A 20,408-nucleotide genomic window follows, 5' to 3' on the forward strand; every position below is an offset into this window, starting at 1 on the left:
GCAAAATTCTATCACTCACGAATCGCAGAAAAATTGAAGTCCACACTCAATGTTGCAGAGTTAAAGTCTGGAACTTGATGAAATGAGGCTATCGCGTATGAGTTGAAGAAATTTTTACAAGTTCGAACTCATTGCTGCTTAGTTGAAGTCTAGAACTCGTCGAAAACAATATCATTCAGCGTAATGTCGTGATCCCCACGATCTGACCAACGAGGTTCGACTGTGGTACTGAAGACATGCACTCTCGCCCGGTGGCGGACACACACCAACTGATTTGCTTAGGGAATTGGCCTTCCATTTATACTAAAATCGAGCAAAAAATCTGTCATTACATTTTATTTAATAACTCCGTTGGCTCTCTTTGGATTTCTACCAAACTTTGTGGAAGTGAAGGTAAAATATGTGGCTACATGGTGACGTTGTTGATTTAATCCAAACATTACTGTGAGAAAAGTTATTAAATGAAGAACATTTCAAATGTTCCACGCTGACTTAGTCCTTTTGCCATGAGGAGGCAGGCTGTGATGTTAACTGGTGCACGTCGCACACATGAGCTGCCTGCTGTTGAGTCGGCGCGAGTTTGAGTTTGAAATGCGGGGACTTAATTCTGTACTAGTGTTCCCGGTACATCTCCCCCTTCCCTTGGGAGAAAGAAAATTCGATAGGATTTTCTATTTAAAGATGTTCCCTCTTAAAGTATTTCTCTCTATCTTCCGCCATTAAAATATGGAGGTAAGATGACATAATTTCCATAGTGCACAAAAGTTTCCTTCCCCTAAATTTCCTAATGACATCTCAAAGTAGAGGTGGATGATTGTACTCCACCGAGCTTGATAGCTGCAGTCGCTTAAGTGCGGCCAGTGTCCAGTATTCAGGAGATAGTAGGTTCGAACCCCACTGTCGGCAGCCCTGAATATGGTTTTCCGTGATTTCCCATTTTCACACCAGGCAAATGCTGGGGCTGTACCTTAATTAAGGCCACGGCTGCTTCCTTCCCACTCCTAGCCCTTCCCTGTCCTATCGTCGCCATAAGACCTATCTGTGTCAGTGCGACGTAAAACAACTACCAAAAAAAAAAAACGAAAAAAGATGATCGCACTCCAATACTAGTCTTTCATTAAGTGTTCGGGCATTAAGACCCATGCGTCAACTGCCGTTAGGTTTTCTCACAATAGCTAGGGGATTTAAATATGGCGTGACACCTAGATATGATACAGTCACTTTCCATTTGTTTTATCACAGTCCTGGCTTCATCTCGTTATTTCTCAGGAACTGGATATGGCCGGTTTTTGTAAGGAGAAGTGTGCTTAACATTTAATATATATTCGAAGTTCTTAATAATGCCAGGTTTGTTATCGAAAACATTAGGAAATTTCTCGCATAATTTTCGAGTTGCCTCTGCCACGCAGGAGCCGAACTCTGTGCTTTCAGCCGCATTGGCGAAAAACGTGAAGTGATTACGATCTTCGTCTAACACATCCTCGATGATGGGCGCTTGCTGGCCCTCGACTGGTCCCTCTTGATCAGGTCTATCCTCTTCGTAATTTATTGCATCGACAGGCGGAGCATCGCTCATCTTGCCTTCGACTTCCGTAAGTGAGATACCCAAACCTTGGCACTTTAGACCATCACAATTTACCAGCTGCAACTCTACAAAGTTGACATTAAAAAATCGTATCACGTTGGCAGGGTAATCAATAATTCCTCCATACTTGACTAGAAAATCTGATCCCATGATGTTGTTGAATTTCATCAGCGATATAACTAAAAATGTGTGCTCGAACTGGACACCTTCAATGTCAAATGTGATAAAAGCTTGGAATTTACATTTATATACCTGTCCGATACTATCCCCTTGACTTTGATCTATGCGAGCGGTATCAGTAATATGTCTTCTTTCCCTTTAAAATTTCAATTAATCTCTCAGTAATTTAATGAAGCCTGTGCTCCAGTATCAATCAAAGCAGTTACGTGGAAATTGCCCATTTTAATGTTAATGCCTGGGAGACTACGTTGAATCTTTGGCGTTACAGGTGTGGGATCTTCATATAATAGCTCTATCATCAAAATACCGGTATTTAATGTCGGTGACACATATCATTTCCCCTCTACTCCAGTTTTCAGGCAATCTTATTGTTGTGCTGTTGAAGTTTTTTTTATTGCGCCTGTCGATTCGGGATTTGTTGCGGACGTCGCGTTCTGTCTTCTGGTATGCTCCTGGCATACTAAGGATGTAGCTCCAGGCAATCCATCTCGGTTTCAATTTTGCATAAACTCGTGAGTTTCTTTCCATCTTCTTTCAATCCTGGCTCTTGGCGAATTCCTATCTTGAGTATGCGACTCGGTGGGTTTCCTCCATGTTTGATTACGTTCATAAGGCGTACTTTATATGCATGGACATCTCCTAAACCGCTGGAAATGTGATGACTAATCTCTCCGTGGTTCCCTTTCTTCACGAGGCTCTGGATTCGATCTCAGTCGGTTGTTGACTTCGACATGATTTGTCGCAACTTCTTTCGTTTTATTAACTTTCGGTGGATTCTTAGTATGAGCAGTGTCAAGTCTTCTTAGAACTTCGTCTAATTGTTCTAGGTCTTGAACGTTGGCTGCCACAAGAATCTCCTGTACATGCGCCGGGAATTGTAGAGTTACTACTTGTATTATTGTTCTGGTAAGGGAGGATCGAAAAATTGCATTTTTTCAATTGTGAGATAAAATCGGAATACCACAAAAAATTAATTGCAGTGTTGTATTTTCTAGAGTACATCTGTAACTTAATCATATGCTGTGTCTCAGAATTCCAAAATCTTTTCAACAAAGGTTCTTTGAATTCGTCATAGGTCTTGATATTGAATTTAAATGCTGAATACCAAGTTAACGCTCTCCCTTCCAATAACCTGGATGCTATCCTTAATTGACAATCAGGTCGTGCTCTATTCTCCTGGAAGTATTCCTCAACGTTGAGAAGGAATTCTTTTGCTGTGTACTCTTCTTTCCCGGAGAACTTTGCAGGTTTATCATCCGATAATTTTAAGACGGGAGAAATATTAGAAGTATCTCCACTAGTCCCTTGAAAGTGAGATGCAGACATCTTTCTCCATTTGAGACATCCTGTTATCGATTGTTTCTATTTTCCCTTGTAATTCGACCTTGATAGTCTTGACTTGTCCGCGGATGGAGTTTTCCACATCCTGGACTTCCTTTTCGAGGTTCTGTTGTACCTCAGCGACGTCACGGCCTATGCGAATGATTTTAGTGTGCGCCCTGTCTAGTTGAGACTTTACATGTTTATCTGTTTCTTCCTGCCGTGTTTTAAGTAAGTTAACTTCATTACTTATTTTATGAAAATTATTCTTAAAGGATTCATGGATGTTATCCTGAATAGAGGCTATTTTTGCTTGTGCCTGCAATAACTGACCATGGGATTCTTTGAAGTCTGCCTTTAAACTTTCGACTTCCCTAATTAATTGCTGTGAGGTAGGAAACGAAGCTGTTAAGTCTTCAACTATCTGAAGTTCAACGTCTTCCTTGACAGCTTCTAAGTCACGGGTAAGACGTTCGTTTATTTATGTGAACTTAGAATTCATTTTCGCATTGGTTTCTGAAAATCTTTTTTTCAGTTTCAGAACCAGATTTAGCAAGCCTATGTTCTAAGTTGGTATTTACTTCGGTAAACCTGGTATCGATTATTTCAGTCATTTGCGTAATACGACTCTCTAGGTAGGCCGTATGTAGTTGCAGAATTTACATTCATTAATGTGGGCTTCTAGATTGGAATTAGTTTCGTGGATACGAGCTTGTAAATCAGTACCTAGTTCAGTAGTTGCCGCGTTAGTCTCATTAATGCGGGCTTGTAAATCATTGTTAGACTCATTAATGCGGGCTTGTAAATTAGCGTTAGACTCGCTTATTCTTAGTCCTAAGTTAGTATTTGACTCAGCAATGCGTTCATTTAGGCTAATTTTTAAAGCTTCTATGGCAGCTAAAACATTCTCCATTTTGTGAGTAGTTTATTTGACCAAGACAAAAAAAAAAAAAAAATATATTAATCACATGTGTAAAATTCAGATATTACCATTACTGTCCAATGGTTAAGAGTTCATGTTCAGCACTTCCTATAATAGTAAAATTATATCTTGCCAAAAAGTTCACTGAAGTGTTAAAGGTTATGCCATATAAAGCACTATAAATGTATCTTGACTAAGTTCAAAAGATGTGGCATTATTTTGTAAGTTACTGACTTTAAGTTACACACGATTTGAATGCTATTTTCTATGTCACTGCACTGCAATGGACGCCAAAAACGGCTGTGCGCCAATTTTACTCCTCTCTCTCCTCTGTAACAGTAAATGTCGTACTTTGTCTATGGCACCTGTTGAATCTGCCGCTGGTTCTGCGTATGCCAGGTATCAGGATCCTCCGGTTCCTCTCTTTGTCCATGGACAAAATTCCAGTCGCCATTTCTCTTCATTGGACATCAAAGGAAAAGTTCTGCAGGTGAGAAACCCGTGATGCGGTTAACCCGCTGTCTGATGGCCAGAAGGGACTCACGTAGGTGGATAAGAAGTTGGGATGTGTTGTGTATCTCCTGAAGACTACACCGCCGATGAAAGTGTATGCATCGGAATTGCTTTACCTCGACCCCTACAAGAAGTCAGAGAGACCGAATAATCGACGCTCTCGCGGGACCCCAGAAGAATGCAGACTTCATGGAGGATCAACACACACCGATACCTACTTTGGAGGATAAGAGAGACGAAGACATAGATATAAGGACACCTAGATATAATTTAAGACCTAGAATAAGGAATGTACAGCTTTTCCTATCACACGGGGCTTCTCCCGTTCTCCACTCATACTTGCACATAACAAGACCGTAAGATGTTCTTTCGCAACTTTTCCACCAGTACGATTTCCTGTGAAACACGAAGTTTTGTCGGGTAAAGCACGGAAAAATAATCCAGTTCCGGAGCATACCCGTCTATGATTGAAGGTATTTTTTCTTGCCAGTTTTCAACAATCTCCATATTAACATATGTTACGATGGCTTGAAGAAAAGTACAACCCTCCATCTTGTAATGTACAAAGGGCACTAGTTAAGTTTTGCAATACGCAAAAACGGTTGGCTGGACACCCTTGTTATGGTGAGGGATGAAAAGAGGGGTGAAAACCGGTCTAGGAGACGGCAAGGCGCGACCTTCACACCAGTTGTTACCAAGCAGTAGTATTGAAAGCAAGTTAAGATGTCGGTGTGGTGTAAAGGTGAATATCGCGCAATTATCCGCTACAATTTTGCTCGTGGATTAATTGTTGACCAGTGCCTGGAGGAAATGACTACTATGCTGGGGAAAGACTGGCCAAATCGGACAACAGTTTTGCGCTGGTACAAAGAGTTCCAGAGGGGAAATTTTGGGGTTGAAGAGGATCCTCGTTCTGGGCGACCGTCTGAATCAGTGACTGAGGAAAACATTGAAGCTGTGAGGAAAATCGAAACCGACTTTCAACCTATTATTTAATTTTTTTTTTTAAAGTTAAAAACTTCATGATCGTTCCGTATTGAATAGAGAAATAAGAAGATGTACAATATTAGAAGGATCCACCTTTCAATACTTCGTTGTAAGTTGAAACTAAAAAGAAGTCGCAACTTGTTCACAATAAACAACTTGTTCACAATAAACAAGTTGTGACTTCTTTTTAGTTTCAACTTACAACGAAGTATTGAAAGGTGGATCCTTCTAATATTGCACATCTTCTTATTTCAACCTATTAGGTCATGTTACTAACATATAGTACGTGTTGAAGAGATGTTAAGTACAGAACAAAAATGGCCAACCAGACACCAATGGGATCCGAACCCACAACCTCCCGATTTCGCGTCGGTTGCTCTACCAATTGAGCTATGGTGGCCTCGGCCATCTTTGTTCTGTTGGAAAGGATCTGAGCTACAGCTACCTATTTTCACAAGTTGATACTTGACAATACGGGCTCTAATATGAAATTTATAACGTGCAATATTAGGTCGTGTTACGTACATATATTACGTGTTGAAGAGATGTTAAGTACAGAACAAAAATGGAGGTTGTGTGTTCGGATTCCACTGTTGTCTGGTTGGCCATTTTTGTTCTGTACTTAACATCTCTTCAACGCGTACTATATGTACGTAACATGACCTAATAGGTTAAAAGTCGGTTTCGATGACAATGCGGTCGTGAAAATTCAATGTTCATTGACTTGGCCCTCAACGGGCAACTTAAACACACTCTACAGTGTGTTGGTAGTAGTACCAGACCTGTAGCTCAGATCCTTTCCAACAGAACAAAGATGGCCGAGGCCACCATAGCTCAATTGGTAGAGCAACCGACGCGAAATCGGGAGGTTGTGGGTTCGGATCCCACTGGTGTCTGGTTGGCCATTTTTGTTCTGTATTTAACATCTCTTCAACACATACTATATGTACGTAACACGACTAATAGGTTGAAAGTCGGTTTCGATTATAATGTGGTCGTGAAAACTCAATATTCATTGTGAGGAAAATGTTGCAGCAAGGGAGGCGGTTGACATATCGGCAGGTAGAATAGACCCTCCACATTCCTGCACCAGCTATTCATTCAATTCTACACGACCATCTCCATGTTAGAAGGGTTTGTTCCCTTTGGGTGCCCCCATTCACTTTCAGAGGAACAAAGGGCACATCGACTGAAATGGTGCCGAAAAATGCTAAAACAGTTTGAAAATGGGACGTCGCGCAACATCAATAGCATCGTTACAGCTGACAAAACTTGGCTTTATTATTACGATGTCCCAACAAAATCCCAGAACAAGGTGTGGTTGTTTGAAGATGAGGGTACTCCTGTGACTGTGCGAAAGTCAAGGTCGGTGAAGAAAAGGATGATTGCAGTATTCTTCACTAAACGGGGCATACTGACTCGGGTTGTGCTAGAAACACAAAGGACAGTTACTACGAAGTGGTACAGTGAGACTTGTCTGCCTCAGGTCATCCAGGCTTTCAAGGAGCTCCGTCCAAGGTCACAGCTCAACACTTGGCTCTTGCATCACGACAATGCTCCAGCACATCGTGCTAATGTAACAATGGATTTTCTTGCCAGATCAGGGTTGACTGTGCTTGATCACCCTCCATACCATCCTGATCTTGCTCCATGTGACTTCGCACTCTTTCCAGAAGTGAAGATGAAGATGAAAGGGCAACGTTTTGCATCCAACGAGGAGCTTCTGGCAACATGAGATCAAGAGTGTGAAAATGTAACCGAAGAAAAGTGGCAGATTTGGTTCAGTGACAGGTTTCGACGTGTGGAGAAGTGTATTGATTGTGGTGGAAATTATTTTGAAAAAAACCGAGCTCGATAGTTGCAGTCGCTTAAGTGCGGCCAGTATCCAGTATGATATACTAACAATTTGTTGGTTATTTTGATCCACCTTTTCAATACAAATTACAGTTTGTGTTGCTAAGTTGTAATGTTACAACACTAATTTACCGGGACATGTTTCGCTTTTATTCACAAGCATCATCAGCCTATACAATTGCCTCAAGGTTTGTCATATTTGGGTTGTTGTTACAAATTTCATTACATTGAATGTAAATCTAATTTCAGTGATAACAATATTTAAAACAAGAATAATATACACATTAAAAATTATGACTATGATTTGCAATGTTAAAATGGATTAACTCTTAATTGTAAAACACATTGACGTCCAAAACACAGTTTTTACAATTTGAAAATTTGGCTAAAAATTGTTTGCAATGTTAAAATAAAATTGATTCAACTATAATTTAGCATTCAAATTTGAGTCATAAATATAAATATAAATATTGGATGTTAATATATAGGAGCCATAGTTTCTGAAGTGCGTTGGTTTCTAGAATACAGTAACATTTCCGTATTGAGAATTTTAGTTACGAATTGTGCTCTCTAAATAATGTTATTTAAAAAGACTGTAATTTTGCATTATGCGTGATTAGTCATGATGATAATCTAGAACTGAAGTCTTGAGTTTGTTGGAAAATGGCTTCTGGTTTTGATGAGGCTTGCTGCTGCAGTTTGGCAATTTGATCAGAGGAAGTATTGACATATTTAATTCTTGTTTGTAGCGACCAAACTCTCCGTTGGAAGTTGATTGTTTTGATGTAAGTTATGGTTAAAAGGGGGCTTCAATCCAAATTTTGAGTACTGGTATCTGATTATGTTTCTTTTGATTTATGGAATGGAAGAAGCATCTGGAACAAATGGAAATAAACTTAAGTAATAGAGAGAGAGAGAGAGAGAGAGAGAGAGAGTGTGTGTGTGTGTGTGTGTGTGTGTGTGTGTGTGTGTGTGCGCGCGCGCGCGCGCGCGCTTATAATGTGAGTGTTGATGTTGCATTATCACTTACCCCTTTGTCTGCTGCTACAGAATCTTGTGGGCCTTATTGCGTTACTGTGACTATTGTCTGTTGTGGCTCTACTCCTTGTGTTGTACGTATGAAAGAGCTGTTGTGAAGGGCGGGTAGGGGGTTGAGGGGAAGAGATGTTGGGCGGGGCGTTTGCTATTGACGTGCTACGTGGTGGGGAATTCTTATCTGTTGTCGAGGTGGGGGTAGTGGACGATCCTGCAGGCGGGACGTTAAGCTTTGGCGTGTTATGTGGAGGGGGCTTTTTTGCGTTGCCGAAATGGTTTCAGTTGTGACTGTATTTAGATTGAATATTTTAAAGAATTTGCATTTATCTGATTTGAGATTTCATAATGTTGGCAACTGCTCTATTAACGGACTTTTTATTTCGACCGCGTCATTCAAGTTTTTTCCTTTATTAAAGTATTGATCCAAATAAATATATATGTTTTCGAATTCTGTCATTAGCTTCCCCTTTTCAATTCTTTTGATTATTGTAAGGTCTTTGTCTATTGAGGTGTAATGATGGCCCGTTTCTTTCATATGCTTACTCATTGCGGAGTATTTATTGTGTTTTAAGGCATTTGAAGAAGAAAACTCTTGAGTGATACCGTATTTCTCCGAATCAAGACTTTTTCGCTCACAATCTCACGCGAGAAATCAAGGGTTGTCTTGCATTCGCGGCCTAAGAGCAGAGATGCCAACTTTCAGAAAGGCAATTAGTAATACAGCAGCCGCCAGGGCACTATTTGCTTTACGTTGCACCGACACAGATAGGTCTTATGGCGACGATGGGTGAGGAAAGGCCTAGGAGTGGGAAGGAAGCAGCCGTGGCCTTAATTAAGGTACAGCCTGGTGTGAAAATGGGAAACCACGGAAAACCATTTTCAGGGATGCCGACAGTGGGATTCAAACTCACTATCTCCCGGATGCAAGCTCACAGCTGCACGGCCAACTCACCCGGTCATTTAATTATGCACATACAAAAAGTCATATCATGCTTTGATTTGTAGATCATCTCCACATGTCTTATTACCTACGATAAATGTTGTTGATAAACATAATACATCACCCCAACATAGTAAATGGATCTGGGACAATGCGGTTTACGTATTGCATCATAATTAAACATTTTATGCTTACTTCATTCGTAGTGTCTTGCGGACTCAGTGGTGAACATTAGTTCCATTGATAATTTTAATTAAGCACAAGCACTTATTTTAGTGAAGTGTTTTCCTGGTTCTTGAAATAGACTGTCCCTAGGTGATTTATTGTAAGGTAGGTTGACATTGAAGCTCCATGTGTTATTCTGTATCTTCATGGTTTGTAGGTGCAGACTGCAGCGCTTAGAGCAGTCGGAAACATCGTAACCGGAACTGATGAGCAGACGCAAGTAGTGCTGAACTGCGATGCGTTATCACACTTTCCAGCTCTCCTCACCCATCAGAAGGAGAAAATATGCAAGGTATGTATGAATATTGGATTGGATTGTATCAGTCAGGTCGGGAGAAATCTTGCTACCATATAGGACAGTAGTCTGTATGTGGCTGTCTGCCCAAGGGTCAGGCGGTCAGTACCAGATCTGACAAATTAAGGATGAACCAACTGCTAATGGTGGAGAAGGTATGAGGATTAACATCTGGAGGAAATATCGCATAAATTTGTGTAAGAGCTGCTGCATTTCAGATAGAGCAGGGGCGACGAAAGGCTGAATGAGATAACCCTGACGGAAAATCCTCTTCACTGTTAGACCTAGCAAGCCAGTTGAGTTCTTTTGTGTTGCTTTTAAACCTGAGATAATCCTCAGCTCTTCTCACCCTTCACAACGAGGAAATATGCAAGATATGTATGAGTATTGTATTGTATCAGTCAGTTCAGAAATACATTCCCTCTTGTAACTCCCAAACAAACAGCTCGAAACTCATCAGCGATGCAGGAAGAGACAAAAATCACTCAAGAAGAACCAGCTAAGAATTGGAGCACTCTACTTCCTTATCCTAACCAACAAATGTGAAGAAGTTTTGGACCTTATGAGCAGTCACAAACTTCTGATTTTAGGTTGAATGAGACCGAATAGAAAGTATTAGGGAAAATGACTCTCCTCAGTTATGTTTTGTACTGAAGTACAAGCATACCGAAAGCCATAAATGGAGTTGCTCTCCTCCACAAAGATATAGATCTGCTAACAGACATTATCTGTTTGAACGACAGAACCATCAAGATGAGATTACAAACTGATGTATTGCACATTTTTCCACATGTATGCAGTGCAAGTAGGTTATTCTACCAAAGAGAGAGAGCAATTTCTGATAGATACAGAAGATCTGATATCAGAGGAAAGCACCACTATTATGAGTGACCTGAATGTTCGGCTGGAGATAGAGAAACAAGGGTGTGAAGACAAGCACTGTGGTCAAAAGGTCAGTCACTTCCCTTGAAAGAAGATACTGGTTACTTTAGAGCATTGCGGATGGTGTTGCACTGGTATGAGGTGGTCATGTGACCCTTAACCGCTGACTTACGATCGTAGCAGTGAAGTGATGTGCGTACCTGGGGTCGAAGCAAAGACATGACAGATTGGCAAAATTGGGGTATCGTGTTTGGAGGTGCCCATGACTCTCTGCTTCTAAAACTGTCGAAATACCTGCACAATCAAGCCGATCTACTTTTTGTCTGGAAACCATGCTTCAAGACATAAATGGCTGCATGGGAACTTCATGCAAGGCGCCAAAACAAATACATTTCACGAAGCTGTGACAGCTCTAAAAAACAAACGCAGCTTGATGTCATGGTAAACATATCAACTAATGTGATAGATTTCATGGCAACGCCATATGCCTTCACCCTCAAGATAAATACGTGATAAATTTTATGATCAACTAATGCTGTCATACCCACTGTAGAAGCGCAGCGCGAAAACGTCTAAAGACGTCATACCTACTTAACGGATTCAAAACCAACCGGTAAAGATTCCTTTCTGAAAATTTGCATGCATAATAACAAAGGAGTAAGTTTACCAATGCCGCTTTTCTAGTACTTCTGTTGAGTGTGGTAAACCTCCAAACATTCTTCTAAATAAAGTGCTACACCACACTTTTTGCACTGCCAGCAACTTTCACTTCTCTTACCCCGGCTGTAGCACACAACACACCTCTTCAGGACTTTCATTTTCTTCTCTGTTGGAGGAAAATGCATGGGAAAGTGGGCTCATGATTTACCTTGTAATCTGTTAGGGGTGGTGCTCGCTGAAGGTTGACCTCGAACAGAGTACTCCGACAACTGAACAGTTTCAAGTAGCTGCTTTGCAATTCTAGTTCTGAAGTCAGTGTAGCGCGTCTTTTTGTTAGCAGCGATATTGTGATACACAATGAAGGGACTGAAAATGCATATGTCTAGGAGGTAAAAGAATATTTTTCTATATCCTTTTACTGTGCGTCGCATGACAGGGAACAGAGCTGTCACCTGATCCTGAAGGTCAACTCCACCCATTTCCTTCTGGTATTCAAGGCCACAGTTGGGCTTTACCACTTCCTCCCTCGGGATTTGTCCTCTCTTAGGTCTGAGTTTGCCTGTCCCCGTCATGTCACCTGATTCGTGTTTAGTGGTGAGAAAGCAAACATCCTTGTTATCTTTCCACTTCACACATAATATACTGTTGGCAGCCCATGTCTCATACTCTCCACGTTTGTGTTTAGTTTTACTGATATCATGAGGCATGTCTTTTTGGTTCTGTCTAACAGTTCCAATTACATTTTGTCTTGTCATGCAGCCTTTTGAATAAATCTGGGGAGGAATACCAGTTATCTAAAAACAGTGTATGCCCTTGGCCTAACAATGGTTCACACATATTGAGCACAACATTTGTACTTGCCAGCAGACTTGGATCCATCACATCATCACGTAAATTTGGAAGGTTAGACAGTAGCCAGAACTAGATTCGTAAATTTTGTAAAATTTTATTCCAAACCTTTAACGTTTAGACCTATTGCACTGGACATATTTAAGACTGCCTCTGAACTTCATTAGACTTTCGTCTAGAGCAATGTCTTGTGAAGGTAAATATAATTCGGAAAATTTGGAACAGATATGTTGTATTATAGGTCTAATCTTTCTGAGTTTGTCACTACTATTGACTCGTTCATCGTCAACAAAATGTAAAAATCATGAAATTATAATGAATCTTTGCCTGCTCGTGGTTTCACGAAAAATGGGAGTGTCTATACACCTTTTTTTTTTTACTCCAGTATAACTGAATTCTTGATTTTCACACTTGTGATATTAGTATAACTAATGCAAAGTATGCCCCAATTTTGTCGGGTGTAGTCCCAAACCATTTGTCATCGTCTTGCACTTTCTTTCTGTCAGGAATTTTTTTTTTTTTTTTTTTTTTGCTAGAGGCTTTACGTCGCACCGACACAGATAGGTCTTATGGCGACGATGGGATAGGAAAGGCCTAGGAGTTGGAAGGAACAGGGATATTGTCACTTTTTGTCCAGTTCCAGTCAGTCAAGTTAGTCATCGCCGAGGTACGAACTTGTTTCGAAAGACTTGGCCCACCGTCATTTGTATCACTTTCCGAGTCATCAGCACTATTACACGCATCACTCGAACTGAGACCTTCAGGGTCTATTTCGTCATCACAAACATCACAGTCTTCATAATCGCTCTAAAACCCTATCTATTAGCTTTCGTATTCCATCTTCATCAACACCAACACATCTGCTTGACGCCATGATTGCAACTAATCAAAAAATTAATTTAAAAACCATGTAATCGATACTTTATTTTTTGCCTTGGGCAAAACTTAAAATACATTAGCACACACAGAACATGTTTTGACCACTTAGTGGTCATCTTCAGCTGTATGAAGGTAGTTTAGATGAAAACATTTGCTTTAGGTGCTCTAAAAGAGGGAGGGGGGGGGTAAGGTAATATGTGTGGATGATACTGAAAATACAATTCACATCTACAATTGTGCTTACAAAACTTATAATAAATATTCATATTTAAAATATTAAAAAGCATCTGTGGTGATACACTTTTCGTAATAACACTAGGTGACATGAATAAAAAAAGTCAATGTTTGTAACAGTCTTCAGGCATTTGTCAGAAAAATACTTTAATTAAAATCCACGTTTTTATGATGTAAAAAAACTTACTTGCTAATGAACATATTTGAAAAATATCTTCAAGTGCCTATGGTGAGGCACTTTTTAAAAACACTTGGTCTTGAATAAAAAGTCTATGTACAGTATATTCCAGTCTTTGGGTATTTGTTGTTTGTATTTTGTGATGATTATCATCCTTAAATGTTACTCTTTAGGTTATGGTAAAAGGCCATGTTGACTGACTTGCGAATATTGCTTTTTAGATTGTGGTAAAAGGATGTGTTGATTGTTTGAATTGCAAAGGTCCTTTGGTAGCTTCTCTGTTATATAAAATGCCGGTCTGCTAATTAGGGCAGCTTGCCTCACGATCTGCAACCAGCAGGAGATTGTAATATTTTAAAATATGGCATAAAGTAGAAGAGCTCGGAATTTAAATAGATTGAAATAATAACAGTAAGTTATTTATTAGACCACCCAATCAATACAAAGTCTAGTCTTGGATGATTTATATAAATTTGTTAACTAATAGTGGTACATGTTTCGCCTTCCCTGAAGGCAGCATCAGCCATGGTCTTAACCTTAAATTAAAAATAAGCATCAAAATAACATGTAATAATGAAATTAATTTTAAAATCTTGAGGAGATTTGAAGTAAAAAAACATTAAAAATAACAATGATGGTTTAATGGCGTACGTTATGAAGTAAAAAAAGAAACTCCCAACTTTGATTAATGGGATAACATCTAATAATAACCATAACGTCTCAAAACAAATTCTAAACCTGAAATCCAAAATCCATAACAACGTAGTAATTACAAAAGCAGATAAGGGCAACACTATAGTAATAATGAACAAACAAGATTACATCAATAAAACTGAAACTTTTTTTTCAGACAATACCTATACCTTAATTAACAAAGATTCAACAAACAAAATACAGTGTAACTTAAAGAACCTTCTTAAAAATTCTAACTTCATTTTAAATTATCAGAAATTAACTGTAATGAACCCAAAATTACCTACAGTCAGATCACTGCCCAAAATTCATGAAAAGGATGTCCCCATTCAGCCTATAATTAATAGTATAAATAGTCCTACCTATAAAACCTCTTAATGCCTACACAAATTCCTGAAAAAACTTTTCAAATTTCACAACTCCAACCCCATAAAGAACTCGATCGAACTTTGCAATTCCCTAAATAAGTTCAGTCTACAACCAAACCACGTTTTATGTTCTTTTGACATCACCAACATGTATACTAATATCCCTATCAACAATACTATTAACATCATAAAAAACAATCTGTTGAAACATAGCACATTGAGTAAAATCGAAATTGATGAATGGTTAAAATTACTTAATTTCGTTTTAAACAACAACTATTTTACCTTCAATAAGAAAATTTACAAACAAGAAGGTCTAGCGATGGGAGACCCGTTATCTGGAATACTAGCCGATATATACTTAGATAATCTCGAACATAGTAAGATTATTAATAACATCAACGGACTCTGTCTTTGGCATCGCTATGTTGACGATACCATAGCTATCATTGATAAACAAATCAACAACAGCAATAACATACTATCATTTCTCAACAACTTAGATAATAATATTAAATTCACTAAAGAAGATGAGTTCAATAACTCTTGAACTTCTTAGACATCAAAATGACACGAGCATTGAACAAATTCGACTTCCATATATACAGAAAACCCACCTTTTCTCCAACAACCATAAAAAATGATTCTTTACATCCCAACTCACATAAAAAAGCCACTTATCACAGTTTAATATATAGAGCATTAAAGATCCCTCCTCTATTAATTTAAAGAAAGAATTACTATTCATTAAGGAAATGGATTTAACCCGAGTATGATTGATAAAATCATTAATAAAACCAAACAGAAACTAGCTACAAATTTAACTCCATTGAAACCCGTCACACCAAAATACGCTAAATTAACGTTCACTAACCATAGTATTTATCCGATATCCAAAATAGCCTACACAACAAAAAACACTAATTGTAATTTATTCTTTAATCACAACTCTATTAATGGAAGATAGGAAACTTAAAAGGGTCCACCTTTTCAATACAAATAAATGTTATAGTTTATACTACACTCTTGGCAGGCAACATTCAATGGAAGAGTGTCTGAAATAATTTGAATCTCCAGTGCCAATCATCTCGTACTTCCGCATGGTTTTGTTACAGTTTATGTTTATATGTTTATTGTTTAAGTGATTGTTATCTCATGTTTATACAATTTTGACTCACCCTTCATGACCATTTTGAAACTGACATTGTACTTCACGTCTTCATGTTCTCTCATTTAATCATACTGATGTAACACTTTATGTAATATAAATGTCTACATGCTATGCCTATTTCCCACATTTTGGCTGAAGATGACGCCAAACAGCGTCGAAACTAGTTCCAAGTGTAAATATATGTTGTAAATAAACTATAACATTTATTTGTATTGAAAAGGTGGACCCTTTTAAGTTTCCTATCTTCCATTCTCAGTTCAATACGGACAAAAATGAAATTCTTAGATTTAAATTTAATCACAACTCTCTTAACATCACAGACAATAGTTACTCTGGATCAGGAATATACAGATTGAAATGCTCTACGTGTAATTTTTCTTATGTTGGCCAAACTGGCCGCAGCTTTTCCACCAGATACGCCAAGCATTACAATGCCCAAAGACGACACAAATTCTCCGCAATGGCCAACCACATGAGGGACACAGGGCACAAATTCACCACAATAGAACAAGACCTCCATATCCTAAAAAGAGTCGATAAATGTAAACTCATGACAGAATATGAAAACTTGTTTATTTTCCTCGACCAACATTTTAATAAAGATAAGAACCTAAATGACACTATTGATAAAAAAAGCCCCTTGTATGAACAGATCCTTATTTTATTACGAGAATCAACTCCCCTCACCGGCATATTCTTAAAAATCTTGAACCTCGCATCAATTAGCGTTCCCACCTCCTCTACAGCTAATATACCCCCCTCCCTTCCCCCCCACCCATAGTACCTCTAATTCAAATACAACCAATAAACCCATAGCCACACCCACCGTAACATCGCTCCCTCCATCGGCCTTACACCGATACAACACGCGCAGTAATACTCTCTTCCTTCCCTCCCACCAATAGCAGCCCCCCCCCCCCTCCCTCCAGATACTACAAACAAGCCAATAGTTACGTCAACACAAACAGATCCCCCTCCAACACAAACCTTCAGCTATAACACACGTAGCAAGAGGTCTACTGTTGCAAATACTTCTAACTCATAACGTTACAAGCTATCTTTGTCACCGTCAAATGGTAAGTGCACACGATTCTACTTCAATATTTCCAAACATCTTTTCACACAATTAACTCTACGTTTCTTGCTTCCTTGTACAGATTCCACTATTATATGCCTTTTCAACGAGAATATCTACAAACTCACAGCTTGCAACATTTGAGCATTACTTCAAATTTTGAGATGGTCCATAGAGATCCTATTTTAAACTGTTCTTCAACTTCTATTCTACAACTTCATATCCGCAGCGTGTTCTACAACTTCACCATGTGCCTCTTGACTTTCGTCTTTTATCTTCAAGATTATGATTAACTTCGGATCTCTCGACCAACCTTTGACTTTTATTCTCTCTTCTTTACTTTGATTATATACGACTTTTCGCCATCGTCTAATTATAACCGCCAAACTATCAACTTTATTTTTATGCAATCTTACTACTTGTTGTATAACAATCTGTTGTTTTATCCATTGCACTTATTTTAGCAACCTTCTAATGTTAATTTTGTTAATACTTCCACTATTATATCTCATCACATTGTATTTTTTAACCATCATTGTTATTTTTAATGTTATTTTACTTCAACGCTCCTCAAATTTTAAAGTTCATTTCATTATTACATGTTATTTAGACGCTTATTTTTAATTTAAGGTTAAGACTATGGGTGATGATGCCTTCAGGGAAGGCAAAACATGTACCACTATTAGTTAACAAATTTATGTAAATCATCCAAGACTAGACTTTGTATTGATTAGGTGGTCTAATAAATAACTTACTGTTATTATTTCAATCAAATATCATCAATACGGACCAAAAATGATATTTATTACATTTAAATAGATCGTGGGAAAAGGAATGTATTGAAAATTGTGTTGTCTTAACTCGCCTTATCTGGAAAGATGTTTATTCCGCACTGCCTTGGGGAACTGTCTTTGTGCACGACCTAGTGTAGTACCGATGTGACACGGTCTGATTGTTTGTGCGATCCTCCGGAGAAGGGGAAGTAGGTGTTGTGTCGTCATCTAATACGTCTCGTGAGGGGGGAGGGTGTACTAGCTGTGCTTCCGTGACGTCGTGTTTGATTATTTCACTTGTTTGTCTTGTTTTTCTGTTTACCCATTCCATTACTACTTTTACAGAACAAGAACTACAAATATGAGGCAAAGGGCCAAATCACAATTGGCATAGTATCAATAGCAGACAAGAGTAAATACAAACTTTAGCAGAAACAGAAACGGCCATACAAACCCTTCCAGTCGACACTCAAAATGATATACAGTACGAAGCAAAGAAAAAATTTCCCTTCGTAATTAAAGGATTACTGACTAATTCCGCCAATACAAAGATTGAGAAGGATCTTCGGCATAAAATTAGGCAAAGTGGCGTAATTATAATGAAAGCCGATAAAGGCGGAACAGTGGTAATATTAAATGAAACCGAATACATTAAGAAAACGGAAACTTTTTCAATAGCAACAAGTTTAACGTAATTGAGAAAGACCCCACCCTAAAAATTCAAAGGAATTTGAAAGGGATACTGAAGCAAAGCACCTTCCTTTTAAACGACCAAGAAATTCAAAAACTTCCTAAAGGACTTCCTAAAGCAAGAGCTATGCCTAAATTGCATAAAAAGGATGTACCTATTAGACCTGTAATTAATTTTCGGAAAAGTCGCACATACAAAACCTCTCAATTTATTCATAAGTTTTGAGTCAAAACTACGTTTTTTATTCGAAAACCTCTATAAACTCCAAGGAGTTTTGTAAGGGTGTTAAAGATTACAAATTAACTTCCTCTCACTTAACAAGTTCCTTCGACATTAAAGATATGTACACGAACATTCCTACAAAAGACACTTAAGATAATAAAAACAAATTTATTAGTCACAAACGCATCAGTAAACCCGAAATAGAAAACATCATAACTATCCTGTAATTCGTATTGAACCATAATTTCTTTTCTTTTAATAATAAAATATATCAGCAGGACGGATACCAATGGGAGTCCTGGCTTCCGGAATTTTAGCTAACGTATACCTCGATCACTTGGAACACATGTAATAGACAAGAAAAATGTTCCACCGATCAATACATTTATTGTGAATGAATTATTGCACTAGTACCGGTTTCGGCCTATCTGGGCCATCATCAGCTAGCACACAAATTTACAGTCATTAGACAAAATTACAAAGATGTTACGAGCATCTGGATGTCTAATGAAAAATGGAAGTAAAATATATTGCAGTATGTTGCGTTAAAATATCTCTGATTAAAAGTAGTGATGGTGTTAAACTAAAACCTATTGATTGAGCATGGACATGAGTACATAAACACATTAAAATATATATATGCCAACTCATAAGACACTAAAAAATATAGTACATTAAACACATTAAAACATGGTATATTTTAAAAACGTCTATTAAAATTTGAGTTCAAGTTGCGTTGCATTCATTCTTCAATCCTCTTGTAGTTCTTGTGTTGATTAAGTTGTATTAGGTGAATATCGAGAATGTTCTATGGCTGATATACTTTGTATTGGTATGTTATAAGAACTCTTGTCATTAAAATTTGAAAATTGAGTATTGTGCAATTCAACTGTTGATGTAGTCAGGTAAGATTTATATACTGTATACAGCAAGATAGGGTTTAATTTTAGAGCAGTTGGTGGTAACACCTCTCTCGTCTATGCACGTTATATGGTTGTTATCTGTAAAGAAAAGCTAATATGAGTATAGCGTATGTATGAAGGAATGCCTGGATGTATGTGTGAAATGAAAAGAGTACTTACTGTTGTTGCTGTGGAGGTTGTGTACCGATATGTTTGGAGATTTGTTGTGTTCTGCTACGAGTACGTCTGGGGCTCATGTTAGCTGTGTGGAGGGATGTTGGTGGAGGGGATGGAGGAGTGGCTATTGTGAAGGTAGGGGCGGGGTTAAGTTTGTGATTCGTCGGTTTGTTATGACGTGTGTTTACTAATTTGAGATAATCATTTTTTATTGCAGGAATGACTTTGTCAAAGATGATACTGGTTTTCTCTGTGATGTCGTTAATGTTAAGATTGGGGTTAGCGTATTGATCCAAAGAAATATAGGAATCTTCGGTTATGTTGAGCAGGGGGCCCTTAGAGTTTGTTTAATATCATCATGTCATTATTGATGTCTGTGAAGTTGTGCTTAGATTCTTCTACATGTTGGCCTATTGATGAGAAATGGTTGTGCTTTTCTGCATTTATATGTTCATTATAACGGACGGTGAAGTTTCTGCCTGTATGTCCAATGTAGCTTGTATCACAGTTGTTACATTTGATGCGGTAGACACCTGATTGGTTGTATTTATTATTATTATTATTATTATTATTATTATTATTATTATTATTATTATTATTATTATTGACTGTTTTGGTGTTGTGTATAGTGTTGGTGCTGTTGTGTGTGGTTTTGAATGCTATTTTCAGGTTGTGCTTCTTAAAGATATTAGTTATAGTATATATATTGGTGTTGTTGAAGGTAAATAGGACATAATCTTTTTTCGGTTTGGCTGTTTTGATTAATTTAGTTTTAGGTTGGGATTTTATTTTGTGGAT

At 38.2% G+C, this 20,408-nt stretch overlaps 1 protein-coding gene across 1 annotated transcript in view; it reads left to right on the top strand.

Moving 5' to 3' along the window:
• The window catches only part of Kap-alpha3 (karyopherin alpha3), a 243,775-nt gene that overhangs the window by 103,447 nt on the left and 119,920 nt on the right, over positions 1 to 20,408 (top strand). Inside the window, exon 8 of the mRNA XM_067151813.2 lies at positions 9,719 to 9,853. Coding sequence (XP_067007914.1) covers positions 9,719 to 9,853 — 135 coding nt within the window. The remainder of the gene's footprint in view (positions 1 to 9,718; positions 9,854 to 20,408) is intronic.

This window comes from Anabrus simplex, chromosome 7 (genome assembly GCF_040414725.1).
Source record: "Anabrus simplex isolate iqAnaSimp1 chromosome 7, ASM4041472v1, whole genome shotgun sequence".
Lineage (NCBI taxonomy): Eukaryota > Metazoa > Arthropoda > Insecta > Orthoptera > Tettigoniidae > Anabrus > Anabrus simplex.